This window comes from Falco peregrinus, chromosome 16, assembly GCF_023634155.1.
Source record: "Falco peregrinus isolate bFalPer1 chromosome 16, bFalPer1.pri, whole genome shotgun sequence".
Lineage (NCBI taxonomy): Eukaryota > Metazoa > Chordata > Aves > Falconiformes > Falconidae > Falco > Falco peregrinus.
The window spans coordinates 1,517,461-1,540,973 of NC_073736.1; the positions used below are offsets into that span (position 1 = coordinate 1,517,461).

The window sequence follows — 23,513 nt, forward strand, 5'->3', positions numbered from 1 at the left end:
CTCACCTGTGCATTAGTCTGCCTTGCAGGTGGGTGGCACAGACAATCCTCAGAAACAAAGGACCATAACCTGGATTAAGAACAAGAGAAATTTAGGAGAGGGCAGGGTTTGTTGACAAAGCCCAGCTGCCAGAGCCACGAAACAGTCTCACTTCTGAGTGGATCACCCCATTTCTGCTGAAGAGGGAAGCCAAGAGCATCGTGCAGGAGGGCTTTTCGGAGGTATCACAGTGCCGCCCCATCTCTGTGCCAGCTGCAAAGGAAGAGGAAGAGCTCGCAGGAGGAAGCAGTGAGCTGATGGCTGGGAGAGCAATCCTACAGATGGGTCTGTCTCACCAGGACATGACTGCATGTCCCCAGGACCATGGACTCACCCCTGGTTGACGGCTGGGTTGCCAGCCTGAAGGCAAGAGCTAGGCCATGAGCAAGTGATTTCATGATAGGCATAGACAGACGGGTGACGATAACCATGGACGGCGTGGTGACTTGCCTGCTGGAGGCAGGACAGCCAGCCAGCAGAGGCTCTAGAAACAAAATGGCTTGTGTTAGGAAGTTGGACAGTAGGACTGCTAGGGTGTCGCTCCTGCAAATCACGCCATGGCTATCGGTAGGACCAAACGGACAAGCAGCAAGTGTCTCACTGCATGGCTGAGAAGATGGAAAGGAGGAGCCACTGGCAAGTGAGGAAACTCCTGGAATAGAGAAAGGGAGAGACCTTATCAAAGCCAAAAAGAACCAAGGTGCTTACATTAACGGATGGTATCATACAAAATAGCGGATGCATGGGAAATTGTGGTATTTTGCCAAAGAGCCACCAAGGCTTTTACAGAGGGAAGTCATATGACAGAAAGCCATTGGAGTCCTTCGAATAGCAAATAAACACAAAGGCAAGGGAGACCCAGGTGATACAACCCACAGAGATTTCCTAAAGGCTTCCCGCTGGGCCCCTCACCAAGGCTCCTAAAGACACTGGTAAGAGGGAAGGTCCTTGCATGATTAGACGTGCATTTCCATGACGAGGAGACTGGAATACATGACAGATTTTCTTTCTGGAGATCTCTGCAGAAATCTTTCCTGAGGTCTGTGGCACCGAATCTACAGGATCTGGAAGAGGACGTTATTAGTAAGGTGGTAACGTTTGCTGATGAAACTAGTCAAGAGGGTAAAGAAAAGGACAAACGTGGAGAAAAATCTTCCAATACTGAGCAACTGGTGATAAAATGGCAGAGGAAATTCAATGCAGATAACTGTAGAGTGAATCACAGGCAAAAAATACACCTAACATCATATAATGAAATGAAAGGCTCTGAGCTCATTACTGCCATTCAGGAAAAAGCTCTTAGGATTATAACAAATAGCTGTAGGAAAGTATCAGCTCCAAGCTCAGAAATCAAAGCAAATTCTAGAAATTATTTGGAACGGAACAAAACAAAAGAGAAAATATCATTAGGCCCCTACTTAACAGTGCACTAGATTTTCAGTATCATAAGAAATTCTAGTCCCCACAACCGAAAAGAGATGTGGTAGGCATGAACTAGAAAAAAATTTAACTTAAAAAGATGGGGGGGGACGGGACACACCAAACCCAAACAACTTTCACTGTTTTCCAAAAGCATTTCTTAATGATTTCTGTGGCATCACAAATGGGATTTATACTATTGGTAGGGCACCACAGAAATAAACAGTGCTTTGGGGGGAAAAACGGCCAAAGAAGAATTCAGAAAGATAAGAAGAGAACAAGCTGTAAAGGGTCTGGGGAAAACAGGCCGCTTGCTCTGCTGTAACCTCGACCCATGGCAGCTGTGCCAACAGGGACCCAGCCTCCGTCAGGGAGCGCAGGGTTCAGCACAGCCGGCAAAACCTTGAGCCTGTGTAAACACTTGTCTGAAAGTCCCATCAGCACAGACTAACAAGGCCGAGCTCAGTTCCTCCTGTTCAACAGAAACACAGAAACACTGATTGTGTTTTACCGGTGCGAGACGAGACCAAAGTGGAGACGGTGGAGAGCTCCAGGGAGCAGAACCCAGACTCAAAGTGTTCTTACAACAAAGCAAAATGGGAAAAATCCTGCACTTCAGTGGGAGACAGCTAAAGGCAAAACAAGGACAAAAAGGACACGGCCTCCGAAGCAACAGGCACCCGGGCCAGGCTGGGCTGAGCGCAGCCCAACCACTGCACCGCTGCATGCGATGGCAGCGCTGCTCCCGCCGGATCCCGGCCCCGCGGTGAGCGCAGCACGCTGGCTCCGGCGGCTCCCACGCTGCAGGGAGCACGCTGCTTGCTTAGGGTCTCAATCCTTCAAAGGAACATTTACTAAGTATGTTGCTATAGCATTAATGATTTATACCATTACTTTTAATTTTGCTTTACTATTCCCTCATCTCCATCCCCACTGGGTAATTAAGGCTTGGCTGAATGACTCAGTGGGGTGCTGCTGAAGAAGAAAGCAAAACTCATTCTGGAATACACTGCAGACAACTGCTTTTAGTAAGGCCCTGAAGATAATTATTCTTGGGCTGGAGAGATCACCACTTAAGTCTCACATTCAATTTGAAAGCAACATACTCCTTAAGAAGCCCAGAGCAGAACAACAAGGCTCACTACAAGTTTAGAAGACATCAACTAGTTGGAAAAGTTAAATGAAGGCAGTCTTACTGTATCTAGGTGAAAAGAAAAACAAGTTTGAGAACAGTCTTCCAGTAGTGGGAAGGCTGTTATGGAAGCGAAAGCAATTGCAACCAGAGGAAAACAAAGAATTCAGTTTCATTTGGAAGAAAGTGGAATTGGGTCAAACACAGGGAAATGCTTCCTAACCGCGCAGCTTGCCAGGCGCTGCAGCAGGCTTCCAGGGGAGGTGCAGATGAGCTCTCTGTGAAGATACTTAGGAAAAGATTAGTTAGCTGTCTTCTGGAAAAACCTCTGATAAACCTGGTTGTGCCTTAGTGCAGGGAACCGGACCGGGTCTTCTGTGATCTCTTCCAGGCAGGCAGCTGTAGCTGTACAACTGCCCTCGCCACTGAGACAGCACACGCTGGTCCTTCTCGGACAGGTCCGAGAAAGAGCAAACAACAAAAAGCCAAATGGTAGGGGAAGAAATGCAGCTTTCAGCATCATACAGCAGAAGGAGAACTATCAAACCACTGCTCAAAGAAGCCAAAGGATTAGGAAAGCAGCTTAGATTGACCGGAGAAGGGGTGAGTGGTTAAGAGTTAACTGAGACCAGGCCATAGCAAGAAATAAAAAAAAAAAAAAAAAAAAAAAGCTGGTAGCTTTGTCAACAACAGGTATCCCCAAATCTCCAAGACTCTGAGAATTTCCTCAGCATAATGCTGCATTTTAAAAGATAACCCTGGAATCAAATTACATTAAAATGTCTTATTTTCCCTAGTGCAGCAGTTCTTGTCTTGGACAGGGCTTGAATTTTTAAGTCACTAGCACAATTTGCAGGAAGCTGGGCATAATGTCAGCACATGGATTCCCTCCCAATGACTACAATCGATTCTTTGTTCTTTGTTCACTTTCTGCAACATTGAATAATTTTCTTAAAGATTAACAGCACCTAAAATAAAATGGAAAAGAATGGATTTTGTGGACTGACTGAGTTGTAAACTGAAGACAAGCCAATACTTGAAATAGCTATAAGACAATGTTTGGCCATAAGCATAGAGCTCCTTCTATAGCAGCTATTAATAAGGGATCAAAAATAACTCATGCAATATGCTCTGAAGTTTAAACCTTGGCTCTGCTGGCATACGGGCTGGCACGGTCCTGAAGTCTCTCATCAAGAGACAGACAAATTTACCACTTATCTTTTTCAGCATGAGGGAATGCTTGTTCAGAATAACTCAAGTGATATCAATTTAAAAGACAAACCATTTAGGGCTGCGAAGGTCAAATTCTGTTTGTCAGTCATCCAAGAAAGAAAAGAAAAGCTAGTGCAAACCACAAAGTAAAGACGAAATCCATCCTGTGCAAGAACACCTAGATACAGTGTTCAGTCGGATGTATCAGTTCAGGCTACTGCAAGCCAGGAGTAGAAAAACAGCTCAAAAACTGGTGGATTAGCAAGGTGATATTCCATACACATACATACTCTTTCTTTTAGTTTAGAGGACACTAGGAAATATAATCTTCATGCCACTGCAGCAAGTTACCCAAACATTCAATAAAATTGCCTATTAAATGTAAAGCATAATTGCCCTCCAATTATGTAATACAGTATTACTTAGCCTTCTAAAGATTGCTGGATTTTAATTTTAAAACTATTGCTTTAACATTTGAGCAGGTATTTGGCCTTATTAATTCTCTCCTACCTTATTTTCTCTTCTTGTCTCTGATCTGTAATAAATAATGTCTTTTTAAATATTCTTTGTATCACAGAGGGAATCCTCCTGTCACACCACCCTGGAGCCTGGCAGTCTGTAGCTTAACTTACAGACCTTACACCCATCAAGCAGTTGCTGAACATATCTAAGCTTCTGGCACGAACTATGTCCTAAAGCAATCAGTTCCGCAGCTGAATTTTACCCTGCATGAAAAAATACTTGTTTTAAAATTCTGATGTCCGTTAATTCTTCCTTGTGGGAAAAGGCAAACATTCCTAATCACATCTTACATATAATTTTGGATACTTCTATTATCTGTGCTCGTGGCTTTCCACCAGTCAGAAGGAACTGCAGACAGTTTTGATCTTTCCTTGTATAGAAACCACTCCCTGACTTTGATCACCTTGCTGTTATTTCCCGCATCTATTGACAACATTTTTTTTTTGAGATGGTAGAAGGAAGACTGCACATACTAATCTACAGATGGGCACAACATGAGCTTAGACTGACTTTATGACTGCAACTTTATTTATTCCTTTCTTAGTAATTCCTAATGTTTGATTTGCTTTTTTACCCACTGCAGTACTTCCATGCTATCACATTAAATCCCAGAAAACCCTTTTCCAGCCTGTAACAGCTGGACTGGAATACACTGTTTCCCCATAAACATTACTTCCCATTTACTGACCAAATTGTGCTGGCCATTTTATCAGCAAATTAGCCAGTATTGTGAAACCCTTCGCTGTCAGCTTTCGTTTTATTATCCTGAATATGCAGTACTATCATCTAACTGTTGCCTCACTCTTTGTTCCCTTTTCCATCTCGCATGTGGGCGTGCAGAGCAGCACAGACTAGAGGGGAGATGCACAGGGTATCTCCCCTTCCTCCTGTAAACTGACCTTTTATTCCCAGCCTTTGCTTTATCTCTTTCAGACAGTCATTAATCAATTATAAGATCTCTGTTTATTTCACAACAGCTTTGTTTCTTAGGACTTCTGCAGAGGGACTTGACAGAAGTGTTCTGGAAATCCAAATGTACTACCTCAATCAGATTTCTCCTTTCCACGTGCTGGTTGACTCCTTTGGGTTTATCATTTCCCAGGTTCTTCTTGGAGTCCTTTTTGGAGACCAGCACCACATGGAGAACTCTTCCCACTGACATGGTCCTGCTGCAGCGATGGTCCTCTGGTAATTCTAATTCTTTTTTTTTTTTTTCTTTTTTTTTTTTCTTTTTAAAGTGATGTGTTAAACACAACAGATCATAGCTTAGTGACTTCATATGCCAGTTCCTCTGGAACTAATACCAGCTGGCGCTGAAGACCCAACACTTCATTTGTCTGAGCAGTTCTGGAACCTCTTCTGTCAATACTGCAGCTTGGTAAAGCTCAGAAAGCTCTATTTTTATTTTTTTAAGAGATCTGTGTACAGGAAAGACTGAAGGCATGCAGACACAGTATCACTGAGAAGCAATACAGAACTGTTCAGCACACAATAGCAAAACTGGGACAGATTTGTCATTTGAAACTATTTAGCTGAGCTGCGTCCAAGACTCAGACTCTTCCAATACTCCCCAGAAAAAAAACACGATACTGTGTGCTCCCTGAATACAGCACATATCTATTACGGTGATTTATGATAGAGAGAAGAAGGCACACAGGCCACCCCATATAATTATATGTCACAAGGAACAATGTATCATTCTTTCAATTTTGAAATAATTAAGCTTTAAATTCCACTAAATCATCACTTTTCAATTTTCTTCATCCAAAGTCCCCCTGCTCCACAGATGCAATATGTAGAAGTCTGCAGAAAATATACTCGCCCTCGTGCACCCACCTCTAAATATATTCCACCTTCCAGTTCCATGTATATCAGGAGAGCCCGAGGAGCATGTGTGTGAACAGGCAAGGGATGCAAACTCCAGGAGCAGAGGTGCCCATAATCTTGCCAGAAAGCTGGAAGGCTCATGTATCGAGCTTTGCACAAAGGTCTAACGCACCCAGCATCTAAGACGCAGCTCATCTCACACCGGGGACGGTGCTGGGATGAAAAGTACAGACCGAGGGGCTCTTACTGCCTTTCAGTTCTCCCCCCTAATTAGACAAGAGAAGCTAAGGGACAGAGGGTCTGGGCGACAATATGGCAGTGGGTAGGTAAGTGACACGGGACTGGAGGCAAGCCCAGTAGCTCCACGGCAGTCAAACCCCTGGAGGGGCACTCTGGTCCAGAGAGCATCCGAGCCATCCCGGAGCAGCACATGCACCTGGAGGATGCAGGAGCAGCCAGCGCATGGTGGAACTGCCCAGGAAATGCAAACAAACAGCAGTCAGGTCCCAACCAGGACTACCAAAAGGAATACAGAGCAACAAGTTGTCCAACAGCACTGATTTCCTCACCAGTTCCTTCCCCTCCTAGCCAGAGGCTATCCAGCTTGGCCCAAACGCTGCTGACACCTGCTCTCCCCTCACTGCTCTGCTTGCAGAACGGCTGGTCTACATGTCACGGGAGCTGCTCAGCCCTACCTACCAGCCAGGTTTCCTCACCCGCTGGCAGGAGCGGTGCTTTGCCTGTACAAAGGTTTGGCACTCAAAGCTACTTCTTAAACCCAGCTCCCCAGGGCAGCATATCTGCCTGCTGGGCGCAGGCTGGGCACACGGGGCTGACAGCCCTGTCTGACTCCTCACGAGTTCGTGTGGGTGCTAAGGCTAAGCAAAGTCGGACCCTAGGACATGCTTTTTGCAAGGACATGAGCTAAGCCCTCCTGGTTTACAGCTGCTCACTCTTGCAGGTGATCCACAGGGGCCGAGCAGCCATCACTCAAGGGCTGCCTGCACAGCTACGGCTACTCCCTCCCTCCACAGAGCCCAATCCGTACCCTAGTGCCTCCTGCACCCCCTTTCCATACCCGGATGGCATTGAGCAGCAGCTAATATTTGAAGTGCAGCACTGATTAAATTGGTAGCTGGACTGAAAGTAACAAAGGGCCCCACCGAAGTGCACTCACAAGCCAGAAATGACAACTCAGCTTGCTTTAGAGCATTTCCTACAGTGTCAGCCGTTCTGCACATGGGAGCAGCAAGAAGCATTCTTCAGCAACTGGAAGACAATTGCTAAGCCAATTAATAAAACTAAGGCAGTCAGGAAAGATAAGTGAATACTCCTAGCCTTAAGAGCCACTGATGTCTGTACTGCAAGATGGTTAAGTAGCATCTATCAAAGTAGTGGTAAGAAACAGAAATCCACAATCATCATCTCCCTTGGGAGACACGACCTGGCAGTACTTCTAATTGCATGTCTACTCCTGAAGAAAAGAGGTCATGACATGCCTTAAAACTGAACTGGTGCTGACAGATAAGCAGTTTTGAATCGCTAGTTAAGTCATCATGCAAGTTTGCACCAAAAAGTAGGGAAGGCATTGCAGGTATGAGACGACAGCAATTGCTCACTAGCCGTGTTCCTGCAAGACGGAACTCTGAAGAAATGAAGAGACAAGTCAACTAGAAAGAACCACTCGTATTTCCCTCCCGGCAGGGACCTCACCTTAAAACTTAAAATGTTTTAGAAGGGGGAAAAAAAAAAATATCAGGGAGGTAAGGGAATCAGAAAAACACCCCAGAAATGTCTAGTTTGCTGTGCACAGGGGTGTCCAACAGCCACTGCAGAGAGCTACAGGCAAGTAGAACTGAAGTTTCATGTAGTGCGTGCATCTACAGAAGCACTGCAGCTGAGCATCTGGTACAAGACTGGCACACCAGCTACAGGGCAAGGACTAGGCACAGCTCCCAGGGAAAGCAGACTGGCCCTGCTAGCCACATCGTGCAGCACCAGAGCCCCAGCCCAGGGAATAAAGGAGAAGAAATGGCCACGTATCACTTCTAGGACCAGGCGGGATGCAGACATGGCTGAGGGAGCTGGCTGACATTGCTGCGAAGTCACTGTCATCTTTCAAAGGTCATGGTGACAAAGGGAGGTTCCTGATGACATGCAAACATCAGCCTTCATGTAAGAAGGATTCAGGGGACTACGGGCCTGTCAGACCCACCTCAGTCCCTGGAAACGCCATGTAGTAAATATCAGAACGCAGCAAGCCCAGATGGCTGGAGCACAGTGTAGTTCATTCGGCTTCCTAAGAACACAGTGAAGAAGCACAAAGCAAGACAAGAACTGAGAGCCAGCATCAAGTGATGAAACCAGTTCTAAAGGTTCAACCTGGACGCTGCCTCCTTTGGAAGCAAGCCGCCAGCGCTTTCTAACCTTCTTCAGAGAGCACTATTTCAGCTCAGTATTCATAACTCTGCTTGAAATACTTGCTGTAGACCGCTTAAAAAACACCTCTTGCATCAAAAAAGAAAGATGTTTTGGTAACCGGCTAGAATGTAGCATTCTGCATGTGCCATCGAGTTCCTTCACAAGCATCTTTGCCACTGTAATCATTTCTGGTAACTGGAATGGTTCTATTAATGCAACATTTAGATCATACCAACAGTACGAACATCACCTGCAATGTTCATTAAAAGACTCAAGCAAGGGCATGCAGTCTGCTAGCACAGGAACTTCTGCTGACATGATCACATCAATTAAAAAAAAAATACTAAATCAGACACTTAGCAAGTCTGTAGTGTTTGCATGACAGTCACGGGTGCAGTTAAACTCCTGCCCAGGCTCCGGACACGCACCTCTTCCTGGGCAGGTGTAGGCTGTGCTAATGAACCAGTTAGCTCAGGTTTGGTCGCTACCCACAAAAACACCAAACCTGTCCACACTGGGGAGCGTGTCACCTCGCTTAGAGGAACCAAAGAGCAAATGGGGTAGAAAAATGGCTTGTTAGATCAAAATTTACAACATTTAATCCTCCAAAACCACAACGGTATTTAAGGTAAATATTCTGATGATTTCTGTTGGCAGAGGCAGGGTCTCTGTTAATGATGTAACTCGGAGCAGTGCCCTGGCTATACCAGAACAATTAAAGCAAACCCCATTACTCACAGCCTGCTGGGTCAGAGTTCACCTGCCCCAGCAATTTCCAAGGGAGAAATCCCTATTAACATCTCTCACACGAAGTATCAAGTTGCCGCTCAAGATCAATCCATAATTAATAACTGTTTTGGGCAAGGCTGACAATTCCTATCAACTCAAATCCTGGAAGAGGCAGAGAAATTCTGCTTCACACGTTGACTTCAGGCTGGAACCACTGCAGCAGTACTCCAGGATGCATCACTTCAAGCGCAGACAACACAGTTAATTCAGCGCAGCTCCCTGTGCGGGCCCTACCAGCTTCAAGCTGGTTTACGTCCGTTTGGGTTATGGTATTGTATTTACAAGTCCAAACTAAACAGACATAAGCCAGGTTAGGCCAGTGGAGCCCACACACAAAGTTGCATCAGTTCACTCCATCACTGTTAGAGCCAGCTCTTGCTAAACCAGCAGTTGTGTTTAGACAAGGCCCAATACCACCAGTTGTTGCTATCACACAATTTCAGATGTAAAAAAGCATAAAGCTTTGCAATGAAATTGCATTACCTCTCTAAGACAGCAAGGAATGACAAATTATAAATAGGAGGTGGCTTCAGACAGATTCCAGAAATGGATGGTGAGCAATCACGGTGGCAAATCGATGCTCCAGCTCAGAGTATCAGAGAGGGGCTAGGTTTAGTTTTACCCTGAAAAGGCAGTGGCACATAAAAGGCTAATGGCAGGTGGTCATTCTGCATTCTGTACATTTCACAAAGATTTATGAGCAAGGCTGAATGCTGGAAAAGCAATGCTGAAACTGCTTGTGTCCCTCCGCAAGGTCAGCTTATTGTGTTATGGAAACATTTCTAGTGAGACTCTTAACAAGTTAAGACTGTTCGATCTTTTTCAGCTACAGCAAACAAGCTACTAAGAAAAAAACAGCATTAAAAAGCCTCACAGCATTTACTCTTTAAAGAGTGAACTTCCAGTTGTTTTCAGATGAGCAAAGACTACATTTAAGCTGAGAGCTTAAAGCTGAAAGGAGACTGATCTTTCAAAAATCTGTTTAACATGAAAATATTTAACAAGAGTGCCCACAAATGTTTTTTCTGAAGTACTAGTCATTTGTAAGTACTGTACGTTGTAATTATTGTAAATGAACACTGTCAAGAGAAATTGTGTAGGTATCTGAATCAAGAATATTAATGTTCATGATTGTCAACAGTTTGATGAGGAAATAAAGGCCTGACGCTCGGGATCTGGCTGCCAGCAGCGTGAAGTGTCATTCTCAGTAGCCTGGGAACCTAGAAAAGCAAATTTCCTCTGAAAAACATGTTTTAAGAGTGAAGTATTTAAGAATGATCCTGTTCTACCACAGCAGGAGATGCATCTCTGGAGCGAAGGGAGGAAATCAGAGAGCTTACAGGTGCCACATCTTAGCAGCCCCAACAGCACAGGCAGATCACATCTCCCTCCGGTTTCAAGAAGTTGACAGCAGCTCGAACCATTTCTCTGCACAGGCCTGTACGGGCTACATTCACCATGAGGTTGCTCTTAAATCCATTCATGCTGAAGCAAACCCCGTAAAAACAGGCACCTAAATCCCTACCGCGTTATTCCTTTAAAGCTCTTACAAACTGAAATTTTCCTGCTATGGCCGCACCTTCCATGCCCGTGCAGATCAGTTTGCTGCAGCCCAATAAAGGAGATTGCAGGGACAGCTGTTGCACCTCCCTTCAGGACAGCTGAAAATAAACTGCAGACTCAGATCCCAGGATTTATACTGGGCACCTTCACCGTGCTGGGGCCGTACCATTATCAGTAGGTCAAAGAGTTCACTCATTTGGAGAGCTTGCAACTGGAGGGTGGGGGCTGCTATTCCCCTGAAAATGTCTGGGTTTCCCCTTCATTCATTTCTTTTTTATCCCAGCCCTGTGCAAACGCACATTTTTTTAAAAAGCAGAGCAGGTGTTTATTTAATGCTCCCCTGTCCTCATTTGTATGCAGAAGTTAGAAAGAAAAAACAATCAGTTTCTACAACCGCTTACATACTATTCCCCTCTCCCCATCTTCTTAAAGACTTGCTCTGATATGCAGTCTGACTAGGCCTTTTTGACTTATGGTATATAATAATACTCAATTGAAAGCTAGCATACCAATGCAAAAGTCTTATATTTTAATATTAGTCAGTTATTATCTCAGTATATTACAACACACAGCACTTCAGATGTCTCACAAGCCCCACAGTACCTAATCTGAAACTCGAAGTCTCTAAACATGTATACAGCTCCCAGCCTCTAACACTCACCATTAAAATAAGCAAGAGGCATTATAAATTGCAAAAACACCACCAGGATGATGGTAGTTTCCTCCAGGTTACAGCCGAGAGAGACCTGCACAGAAACGTTGCCTTTAATGTTTCAGCAGGTCTTGGCTACGCCAATGGGAGCTGCAAGACACTGGCTGGAGCAGCCACCGTTCCAGGCACCGCATTCATGGCTCACTCCTTCATTTTTCACTGAGCTGGCTTTCAACCTTATCAAACCACGTTGATTCAGACAAGTATGCAGCATGAAAGACTTGTCTCTATCTCTAATGCAGGCTCAAGAATTTTACTTGCAAAAGTCAGGAAGTTTTCAGCGTATATGAAGTATCACAAGCTTTCCCTAAAATACCTTCACTTCCCAGAGCTTTCCATGTGGGCTGGAGCTCTGGACTGCCCAGCAGCACTGCTACAGAGATGAGAACTTTTCTGTACACAGCACTAAGGGACCAGGGTCATCACTTCTAGCTGCTGCCATAAAGGAAGTTGTAGCTGCAAATCCTACCAGTTCACTTGCTCACTGTTCAGGGGAGCAATGGTGCCTGACTCATCTCATCACTAAACAGGATAAACAGAGGCTGAGGAAGGAAACAATGAAGATGCACATTTCCCATCACAAATATCCATCTACTTACTACAACAGAGTAAGTTTCCTCCCAGCATCCAGTAGCTGAGCGAATGCTGTGGTTGGCTTCAGTTTCCAGAAGCCTAATTAACCAGTTGAGAAACTGCCCCTAACCAAAACAAAGGAAGATCTCAGCTGCAAGGAGCAGCAACTCTCCAAGGCTCTAACTCCTTTCAGCTCAAGGTTAGTTTGTTCAGGCTAGAGTTAATTCTGCCCACTTAGGACACTGTTTTGAAATAGAGATGCAAGGGACAGACAACTGAACTAACCCACAGGGACAAAACATCAAGCCAAAAAAGTGACTGAGTGAGCCAAAAGCAAGAAAATAAAAGCATTAGGTTTGTAAAACAGCACTTCAGATTTTAACTGGCTTTGTCTAATAAACTCCTGGTGTACCGTAGGTAGCTTCCAAGCTTTCCCACTTAATTTACAGTACGTACTATTGTATCCCCCTCTACACGTGAAACCCAGAAAAACCTACTATGCCACTTACCCTAGCGATAAACCCTATTTTTGACAGTGTCATATTACAGTCTGATGAGCAGCATTAAATACAGTACACATAGCTTGCAACTTCTATTTTCACTGGCAGCAGCATACCTTCGGAAAGAAACTTTGCAGAGTACGGTGGAAAAGGTATGACTCTCCCTAGATAACCTTCTCTTCCTAGGATTAATATATTTTTAGGCAATGCGGCCACCCAATCATAAAAAACGTAGCCTGATGTATGCACTACCGATTAAAAGAGGAGAAGCTGAACTACAGCTGCGATTCCCCAAACATATACATGTGGTACACAAATACTTCATTCAAAAGTTTTCATGCCACTGTACGTTGTGTCATAGCCTCACATCTCAAGGCACAAGCTAGTTTTTACCTTCTGGTGATTAAGAAACTTCTCCTAGAAGCTGCTGCCATATGAGCACTGTGTGGGTTACGACTGTCAGATTGATCCCAGTTCCCCTGTAAAAACAAACCCAGACTGCTTCAGCCACTACTACAGTTCCAACCCTTTTGCTCCATGCTCTCTAGCAGTGACATCCTAGCTAGAAAAAAACACCCGTTCACATAGCAACCCTCTCTTCCTTCCCCTCAGTCTCCCAGATTTTATTCCAATGATTCTCCCAAGAGTCCCCAGACTGCTGTGATTCGGTTGAATGGTCTGTAACGCGTTCCCCCTGGTTGGTTTTGGACTGTCCAAAAATTCTGCAACCTTTTGCTTTGCTAGGACTTCACCCAACATCTGGAAATGAGTAAAGGGCCAAATCTGCTAAGCAGCAATCAAAAAATTGACCAGCCCGAGTTTGACATGGATGCTGCTTTGTAACGCTCTGAAGAGCAACCAGACCTGCCTGCAGCTTTACAGCTCTGGCTCAGAAGCAGGAGTAACTTAAACTGGGACTGCTGGAGAGGTTATAGCCTCCGCTATCCAACCCACAATCACTGCACAAAGTACCTGACTTTTCATGAAGCAGCTCTGAGTTACCACAGGTGCCCAGCAGCTGAAAATAAGCGAGTGAGTGCCAGATGAGTACTGTAAGTGACAGAAACTCAGTAGTTATTTCATGAGTGACTCACTCCTTCATGGAACAGGCAAAAGGGACAAAAACAAAACAACAGCTAAATCAAAGGGCAGGCAAACAATAACCAACCTTTTCTGTTGCCATCATTTGTGCACCAGTCCTTAAAGGCAAGCAACCATTGCCTATTACCTTTGGAGATGCCTTCCCAACTAGAAGGATCAAAACTTTTTTGTCCCTTAAGACTTATTTTTTGTAAAAATTTACTCTTCTGTTCCATCTGTCACTCAGGAGGAGGAGAGCGCTTTTCGTGCCCACTTCTCGCCACCTGCAAACACTAAAGAAGCTCAACCGTGGCCAATGGTTTGTTTCACCTACTGGTAGAGGTCTTCTTGACAACTTCTAAATGTTCACTCACACTTAGCTAGTATCTCCCTTTTCCATTCTGCACTAGACACAAAGCCATTGCCAAAAAATACACTACATTCAATGAATTGGGTTAATCGCTAAAAAGATGGGATTGGTGTTCATCCAGCAGCATTTTGCAGGTACTGAGGTAAAAGATACACACGTAACTGAAGCCACAATACAGGTAATAGACATTGGCCTGAGGTTTAGGCTTATGCTGCACCCGGTGCCTCCAAAGAGAAGGACAACGCAAGCTGGAGGCTCAGAAACACCACTTGTAATTTAAAAGGTTATTTTCAAAATACAGCTTTATAGCTATAAATAGCAAAGACAGCTTCTCACCCAGCGAGTACACAATGGTTCTTAGTCACAGTGGCCCAGATACTGGAGAAAGTGTCATTTTACCTTTGTTGAACGCCACACAACATTTGGGACCACTGCGCACTTCAAACTAACCCAATTTGTAAGACAGGTCTTAGGTTTTGTAGAAGTAGATGCCGACTCTGACAAATTAAGTCAATTGACTTTGTTAACCCTTCCATTACCTAAAAGATATTTGCTTGTACAGACCAATTCTCACTTAATATTAAGTTCTTTAACCAAAGGAAAAAAAAAAAAGCCTATCCAATCTTTCTTGCAAGAAAGCAAACTCTTTTCAATGCGTAGGATTTCTTCCCTCACTGCATGGCTGTTTGGTTTTACAAATATTAAACGAGAGCAGACAGTTACTATGATCTGCCCTCTATCTCATAATGTTATGTTATACTAAAAGAAGTCATTAAAAAAATCCTCATACATACAACATTCGTTTCATTTATCAACCAGCACTCTGGGGACCCCCAGCCTAACTGGACCTCAGCTGACACTTGACCATAGACAGTATCATTCCCCAAGTAATATGAAAACAAACATATTTTGGACACCTTCAGTGACAAGCAACTCATAACAACCTCTTCAACCACGATAACAGACATTTTCATCTGATACAGATTTACAGACTGAGGACATACACACACAACAAAACTGCCAGCAAATCAGTGTTTGTTCCATTTGGGCATGCAAGTACATCTCGGTACTCCTTGGTGTGGTCCAGAGATAGTCCTGATGAGAAAGTGTTGATACATCAATGGGACACTGAAATAAAGTTTTTATTAAATTCAAAATAAGGTCAACCTGCCTTCCTGTCAAGTTTCTGAAGAAACACTTCATGTCAGAGACTTGTTTGTACAGCTCGCATCTGCTCGACTACTCACTCATCTAAAAGCTCTTCCCAGTACCAAGCCCTAGGTGTTACTGTTCAATATGTTACCTGACACTTAGCCCCTACGACAATTCTTTACGTATACAGAATTACACTTGCAGCCTCCTGTCAATATATGGCTCGTCATATACTGAAGAAGTTTGACCTTGCAGACATAATTGCCCATTGTCTGATGAGTCTAATGCACTTCACGATACACTGTTGGCCAAGCATCACATTACGTACATCAGCAAGATACCCGGGTATTTCTGAAGAGACCATCAACAATCCCGGCTGGAAAGCCCTCATGAAGTCTTCTCAGCTCTACCTTACCTCTACCCGCCTCAGGTTCAGCCTTCTTGCTTGTCAAAATGCTTTCAATAACCAGCTCTTCAGTAACTGCCTCTCACCAGCGTCTATATGATTCCTTATTCATTCAACTGATAATAAATGTATACGTGCTGTATGGGAGTCTACTTAAGCAGTGTAACTTATCCGCTATTGCCATACCGAGACCCGAAAAAGCCAAAACCAAAACACAGCCGAGCCATTACAAAGTTCACTGCCTCGCCAACTGAAGTCCTATTCAACCTGACAGTCCGTAAGCTCCTATGCTCTTTGCTTCGTAACTTATTTTTGGAACTCCAGAACAAAATGAGTAAATATCACTGTTCCTTGCTCACCGACAGCCATGAGCAAGCGAGCTTGTGAACAGACCTTTTAAAAGTCCCAAATGCTTCAGTTCAGTACTACCAGCCCAGCAAAGAAGAAAGCCTAGCCTAATCAACTCAATTACTGCCCTGCTATTTGTGCTATTAAAGCATTATTCCTTACAAACACACATTATTTCCAGATGTTATTCCTGGACTCTGCTTCTCCTAGTCCCGTTGCTACACTACATGCTTAATCTACGAGATCTTGAGCTAAGGAAATTTTCTTCCTGAGGCTGGCCTGGATTCAAATCAGATTCATTTCACTGACCAGACGCAGCAATCTGGGCCACCGATTTGACATGCCCTGCTGCACTGTGCACCAGTCTCAGGCAGCAACAGGTCCCCCCGTAGCACAGGGTAGCGGCTTCACGCGCTCCCTTTGCTTCGTAACTTATTTTTGGAACTCCAGAACAAAGTGAATAAATACCACTGCCCCTTGTTCACCGACAGCCACGAGCATTCCGGCGCGCTCTGTGCAGGGCAGCAGACACCGCAGGTGTGAGCGGCACACACCTTCCCGGTCAGCGGGGCCTCCCGGGCTGCCGCCGGTGACCACCTCTGCAAGGTCCTGGGCACGCTGGGCGAGGGCTGGGGGAACCCGTGCTGCTGTGGGGACGCGGGCGAGCTCCGGCCCGGAGCCCCTCGGGCAGCTTCAGGGCAACGCCGGTGCGACAACACGGCGGCAGCGCAGCCCCCCGGCACGTCCCCAGCGCAGCGGACCCCCAGCAGCCCCCCAGCACGGAGGCAGAACTGTCCCAAAATCAGCCAGCGGCCACCAGGCCGAGCCCCCGGGCAGCCCTGCGGGAGCGCGGGCACCGGGCTGCACCGCCCCGGGGCTGCACCGGCGGGACGGGGCTCGGCTCGGCCCCCCGGCGCTTTGTTTACGAGGACCCGGCGCGGCGGCCGCGCTGCGCGCCCCCGGCCCCGGTGCAGAGCGAGCGCTGCCGGCAGCGGGGCCTCGCTCGGCGGCGGCCCGAGGGAAGGGGCCGCTGGGCCGCCCCCCGCCGCGGGCCCGGGCTCCCGGTACCTGGTGCAGGGCTGTCAGCCCGTCCACGTTGGTGGTGTTGATGCGGGCGCCGCGGCCCAGCAGGCGCTTCACCTCCTCCGTGTCCCCGCTGGAGCAGGCGGCCAGGAAGACGGCGCCCTCCTCGAAGCGGACGCGAGACCCCCCGGCGCCGCGGTGCCGGCCCCGGCCGCCCCCCGCCGCCACCGGCTCCTGCTCCGTCAGGGAGCCCTTCCAGCGCCGCAGCTGCTCGGCCCGCCGCAGCCGCGCCGACTCGGCCCGCTTCCCGCCCAGGTGCTCCGGCTCTGACATCGCCGCCGCTGCACTGAGCGCAGGGAGCGCGCCGCGCCTCAGCCGGGAGCGGGGCGCAGCGCCCCCGCCGCCATCTTCGCTACGCCCCCGCCGCCGCCGCCGCGCCCCGGCCGCCCGCGCCCCGCGGCACCCCGGGACATGTAGTCCCGGCCGGCGGCGCCGCACCTGCCCGGGGCGGGCCGGGCTCCCGGCGGCCCCCGCGCGCCCTCGCCGCACCTGGCCGCCGCCCGACTACAGCCCCCGGCGGCCTCCGCGCGCGGGGCGGCCCGGCCCGGCCCGGCCCGGCCCGGCCCAGCCCGCCATGGCAGCGCCTGGCCCGCCGCGCCGCCCCCGCCCCGCCGCTCGGCGTGCTGCCTGCCCCGCGGGGCTGCGCTCTGCTGCCGCGGCGCCCGGCCCCGACCCCGCCTGCGGGGCCCGTGCGAGGGCCTGCGGGGGTGGCCTGTCGGGGGCAGAGGGCCAGGGCCCTCTCCACCGGCGGGGCGGCCCGGGGGCTGCGGAGCCGCCGGAGAGGTTCTCGCTGGGGCAGAGGCCGGGGCCCGGGCGGAGGCAGCGCTGTCCGGGCGGCACCGGTGCTGGGCCCTGCCCGGACGTGGTGGCGCCGCGGCCGCCAGGCTCCGCAGGTCTGGGCCTGGTCGGGGGCCCGTGAGCGGGCTCGCGGTGCGGGGCCGGGGCCGAGGTTGTAGGCCCGGCCGCGGCTGCCGGCCCGCGGTGCAGGGTCCCGGGGCTGCAGGCCCGCGGGCCGCTCCCTTCCAACTCTGCCCGCCGCGGCCACACCGCGCTGGGAACGGCCCGGGCCCCGGTGTTCGGGTTGGCCTCGTCGCGCCTCCTCCGAGCCCCCTCTCGTGGCTGGAGCGGCCGGCTCAGCGCCCCGCGGCCTGCCGGGCCCTGCTGCGCCGGGGCGCAGGATCAGGCTCTCCTGGCAGACAGCCAAGCGGGGTCTTCAGTGTGGGGTGTCTGCCCCGCATCTTCAGGACACTCTGTGTTATCGAGCTGCCGAACAGAGGGTTTTCCTCAAGCTGTTTAACGTTAGAGGAATCGCAGAACAAGCGCACCGCTAAATGGTTGGTAACAGATCCCCCAGACCAGATGGCATTTGCTCATCAGTCTTAAAAAACGCAGCAGTTTTCAACAGAGTTCCAGGGAAAACCCCAGGAACTACTGTGCAGCTCATCTGATATCTCCAGCATGCCACCTATTAGGACCCACGCTAATCAACAGGGACTGCATTAAGGGCTATTGAATATTCACAGAAATGCCAGGTCATAGTTCATTAGCAGTCTAAAATTGCCAAACTGGAGTTAGGAATTGCTAGTATAGAAATGCTTTAGAGAAGAGCAACACGGAAAAGGGCTTCACACAATGCACAATTTGGTATGGAGCTCCTAACAGCAGGGTAGTGAGGATGCTAGCTGTTGAGGTGGGTTTAAAAGCAACAGGACAAATTAATGACAGTAAATCAATCAAGAGCCATAAATACAAAGTTGCCATCCTTGGTTGAGAAAGGCCTTTGGCTGCAGGTTGCTGGAGGCTGGGATCCCTCAGTACACACTCTTGGCGCCTGCAAGAGATGGGGTGTGCCGGGTCATGTTCAGCGTGACCAGCTATCACCTTCCCGTGCTTTGTATTTCATTCTTCCCAGCAGGATCATGATGACGAGTGTGCTGGGTCCATGCTGGACCAGGCCTGGAGCTCCTCAACTTTGCATCTATTGCTTCAAGAATTTAATTCTGGCTGCGTGCCAGGCTGGCATGAGCCTTAGCTTTTGCACAGTGATGGGCACAGCCATGTTAGCACCTTCCTTAGCTGCAATGTGGTAATGGGGTGGGAGGCCACCACGTTTCCCCTCGGAATAGACAAGACCACCTAATGCTCCTGTGTAAACCACTTGATTGAGACTATCAGCCATTTATGTCTTTAAAACATGCCTTTTCTTTTCCTAACAGGAATTTGACCCATACATATCTGGAGAGTTTTCTGCATTTGTCTAGTATTCCTGGGCATCTGACTGAGCTTCTGGATGCCGAGAAGACCTGCACAGCCACATCTCATGAGAACTGCCTGTAAATCACACAAACAGTGATCCCAGGACTTCTGGCATACATACCGTTGCTTCTGGGATGCAGAGCTCCTTTGCACGTGCACAGTTTGCATGTGCCCCCAACCTGTGGGATTCCCTCTGCACGTGGTGGGTCCGTACAGTGCCTCCCTGGAAACGCTGACTGTCATGTGTGCACTCTGCAAACTGCCTCCACTCTGCGGCAGTAGCAGCCAGAAGGATGGCAGCCCTATCCCAGATCTGACTTCTCTTGAAAATGGAATCTCTTTTTTTGTTCCCAGACAAAAGAGAACTTGGCTGGAAGAGGAGACTGTTGTCTGTGACTATGAACCTTTTGCCATCCTTCCATCATCTCGGGTGCCCCAGATCCCTGGCATCTGTGATTACAGTCCCATCTCTGCTTTCCTATGATATATTCCTGCAAATTCAGTCCAGCTCTGGCCTTCGTCCTATTTCATCAGTGTGTTTCTGAACAAAAATTCATTATTTCAGGTCTGCTCCCGGGCTGATCAACACAAGGATGCATGGATTGGCAAGGCATCTCCCAGATCCTGAGCAAAACCAAGTGCTCAGCCATGTGACAACCCGGCACGATTAATCCGCACCCTCTGTGCAGATTACGCTGCGTGAAGCTTAGCAGACACCGAAGCCTTTTGGAAATAAACCGGAGCAGGTAAAATTCCCAGCTCGAGCTTGCACACTGACCTGGCTTGGGAAGCTGGGAGACCCGCGGAGGGGCGAGTCTCACAGCCCTTCCCACTCCCATGTCCCACCGCCGCTGCAACACTAGATGGCGCGGGGACCCACAGCACTGCCTGGCCCCCGGACGGCTCAGGCTCCCTCCCGGCGCTCAGAGGAGCTCCTGAAGTGACAGTTCTGGTCCTCTGCGTCCCCTGGGTCTGCTGGATACTGTTGGGGACATGGGCAGGCTGCAGCAAGTGAAAAGGAAAGGACAGAAACAAATTCTTCACTCTGAGGGCGGCGAGGTGCTGGCACAGGCTGCCCAGAGCAGCTGTGGGTGCCCCATCCCTGGAAGTTCAAGGCCAGGCTGGACGGGGCTGGGAGCAACCTGGGCTGGTGGCAGGTGTCCCTGCCTACAGCAGGGGGTTGGGTCTGGGTGGTCTTCAAGGTCCCTTCCAACCCAAACTGTTCTGTGATTCTATGATTCCATGGCAGCCACGGCCAGCCTCATGGTGCACAGCCCATGTCTGCTGGGTGGGAAGACACTGGGAGGTGAGATGCAACAAACTTTGGACTCTGCCCTCCTGGAAAGGGTGAAGAGTGTCCCTCTGTCAGGTGGCAAGGCACCCAACCGTCCCTGCTGGGGAGGGGACAGGCCTGGCCCATGTTCACTGTCTGTGGATGGGGTTATGTATGTCACAAGCCTGATTGTCTCCCCCAGCCCCCTCCAGAGCAAACAGCCTCAGGGCAAAGACCAGAGCCAGGGTTTCCAGCCAGAGATCCTGAATTTTGGGATGCAGGGACACTTCCTGAAGCTGACAGCCAGCTTTTAATACACCCACGCCAACTCCTTGGGAGGAAAGAAATAGGGGCATGTGGGCCTCCGAAAGATGCAAGCCCCTGCCTCACCCCTGTTTGAAACCAGCTGGAGGGGGCAGGACTGCCCAAGCCTGCTGGAGGCTGGTGTCTGTGGCACCATCTCAAGCACCACCTGTCAGATACATCCTCTGAGTCACTTGGCAGAGGTTTCCCAGCCTCCAGGGGAAGGATGCTCATCCCCACATGCTGTGGCGACATCAGCTCAGAGTATGTCTCTTAACTCTCTACAAGGCCTCGGGGAACCCTAGGGAAGGTCTGTGGCCATCACAACCAACTGCAGCAGGTGATGTCAAGGTGCTCGTGTCACCATCCTCTTTGCAGCGTGCCAATGTGCACCACAACAGCTGGCAATGCCCCGCTCAGGGATATGGCTGTACCCAGTTAACTAAGACCCCACACATTCCCTTCAGTGGGGCCCTGAGCACCTGGTTAACATGTCCATAGTGCCACCCATTCCTGGTGTCCCCGAAAGATGTGTCATGCACTACACAAGCCGAGTCAGGACCCATCCGAGCTGCTGGCTGGGCTATGCCCAGTAGCACTGGGTCCTTCAGGTCATGTCTGCTTTGCGTGCCCACACTTGGTCAGGGGCTGGGTTCACCCAGCAAGCGATGGCCGTTCGTGTGCATTGTGCACACCCAGCATGGCAGCGTGACTCCTCTCCCGCTTGCAAAACAAAAGGCATCCTGGTCCTCCACCACCGAAACCTTCCCTGCACACGGGATGTGAGCAGCATGTTCCCCTTGTGATCCTTGTTCCCATCCTGTGTTCCAGGCCTTGGTTCAGGGCCAGGAATTTCTTACCCACACTTCAGGGCAAAATTACTGTTGAATCTAATGCCAAAGTTTTCCAGGTCCAAAGGAAGCACCTCCCTGCTGCTGCCTCCCAGCCCTCCTCGCTTCCTCCCCATCCCAGTATTGCACTCCCAGCAAATGGAGCAGCCGGGGCTCCTCACCCATCCTACAAACAGGCTACCTGCCCTAGGCGAGCCGCTGTGCCTCAGGATTGGGGAATGAGCAGGAAGGGTCTCATGAGCCCCAGAGCGCAGTAGACAGACTCTTCGTGCCACCCCGTTTTTCTTCGAGTAGAAAAAGGCCAGCCCAGGTAGAGGAATGCAAATAGGAGCTTTTGCATCTTGACCTGGCTTGACAATCCTGTCCATGGCCACAGCAATTAGGAGCACTGGAGCACCCAACTTCTCTCCATCCTCACCTGGGGCTGGAAGATCCTCATGGAGCACAGATGCTTCAGGGACTACCGGGGCAGCGGCTCGGGGTGGGAGGCAGCTACCAGCAAAACTGTTCCCTCCTCCTGGCTTCCCCTCCCGGAGCTCCCTGGGGAGCTGCTCCTGGAAGGGGTTGCCTGTTGCTGGCCTCCGAGTCCAGGTGATGGAGCACTGATGGACTGAATCTTCTTTGAATCTTCCAAGACACAAAGAATGCCTAAGAAAGGGAAGATCCTTCCTCTGTCCAGTGCCACTGGCACCTGCCCCTGCGTGGGGTTTGCTGGGGATCAGGGAGGGTGTCCCGCTCCCCTCCCTGCCCTGCCCTGCCTGATCCAGACGGGCATTTCCCAGGGGCAGGGGGAGTTTGTACCCAGCATGGTGAGAATCGGGTAGGGATGAGCACACAAGTGAAAGCCCAAATGCCAACCAGGAATGCCAAGTCCTGCCGGGGCATCTGAGGTGCCGCAGCAGCCCGTGTCTGGCAGACAGTTCTGTGTGGGGCTGCGCTGCCGGGCTTGCACGCGGGCTGCCCTTGGCTTTTCATGGTGGAAACAGCATTACCTGGAGCCTCAGCATGTTTTTTACAAGGTCTGGGGCCTTCTTGGGCTCCGTGTGGCCCTGGCATAGAAACACACAAAAAGGAAACGGCAGCTTTGCAGCCCAGCAGCCACACTTTCTGTAGGCTGCTCCTGGGGTGTTTGGGCATGGAGGGCACAGACATGGGGTGTGCGGGCACGGCGGGGGCTGCGGGACATCGGGGAGCGGGAGGCAGTGTCCCTGCTCCCGCAGACACCCCGGCTGCGTGGTGGCCGCAGCGCTTTGCACTTCCCACTGCTCAGAGCTGCTTTCACAGCGCCGCAAGCTGCCCCCAGCACCCCGCAGCGTTACCCCCTGTCCCCACACCCGCAGTGCCATGGGGTGGGGGTGGGGGGCTGCCCGTCGGGCGCTCCGTACTGCCCCCTCCCCTGCCCCTTCTCTTCGCAGCTGTCATTTTATTTGGAGGAAAACTCTGAGCGTAACAAAACACTGACCTCAATGTCTGATCGGTTTTACCGACGGCGCTTACGCTGGGCAACCGGCCTGCGGGTGCGGGGGGCCGCCGCGCTGATCCGTCCCGCCGTGGGAGTGGGATGCGGTGTGATTCCCGGCGGCGCGGGGCCGGGGGTCCCCGGGGCGCGGTGCCCGGGGCCGGTGGCGGGGCCGGCCCGCCCGGTGCCCTCCTCCGGGCGAGCCCTCGGGGCGGCGGCCGCC

The 23,513-nt window shown here is 49.9% G+C and overlaps 1 protein-coding gene across 5 annotated transcripts in view; it reads right to left on the reverse strand.

Annotated features, from left to right (window-relative positions):
* The window catches only part of PPP1R12B (protein phosphatase 1 regulatory subunit 12B), a 128,009-nt gene extending 104,588 nt beyond the window's left edge, over window positions 1-23,421 (reverse strand). For 4 of the 5 annotated variants that reach the window (XM_055820036.1, XM_055820034.1, XM_055820033.1 and 1 more), the window contains exon 1: window positions 17,134-17,588. In XM_055820036.1, the coding sequence (XP_055676011.1) occupies window positions 17,134-17,421 (288 nt within the window). In that variant the 5' untranslated portion in view covers window positions 17,422-17,588. Of the gene's footprint in view, window positions 1-17,133; window positions 17,589-23,293 lie in introns of those variants that run through there. The other variant, XM_055820035.1, reaches the window with a different exon arrangement.
* Window positions 23,422-23,513: the final 92 nt, after the last annotated feature.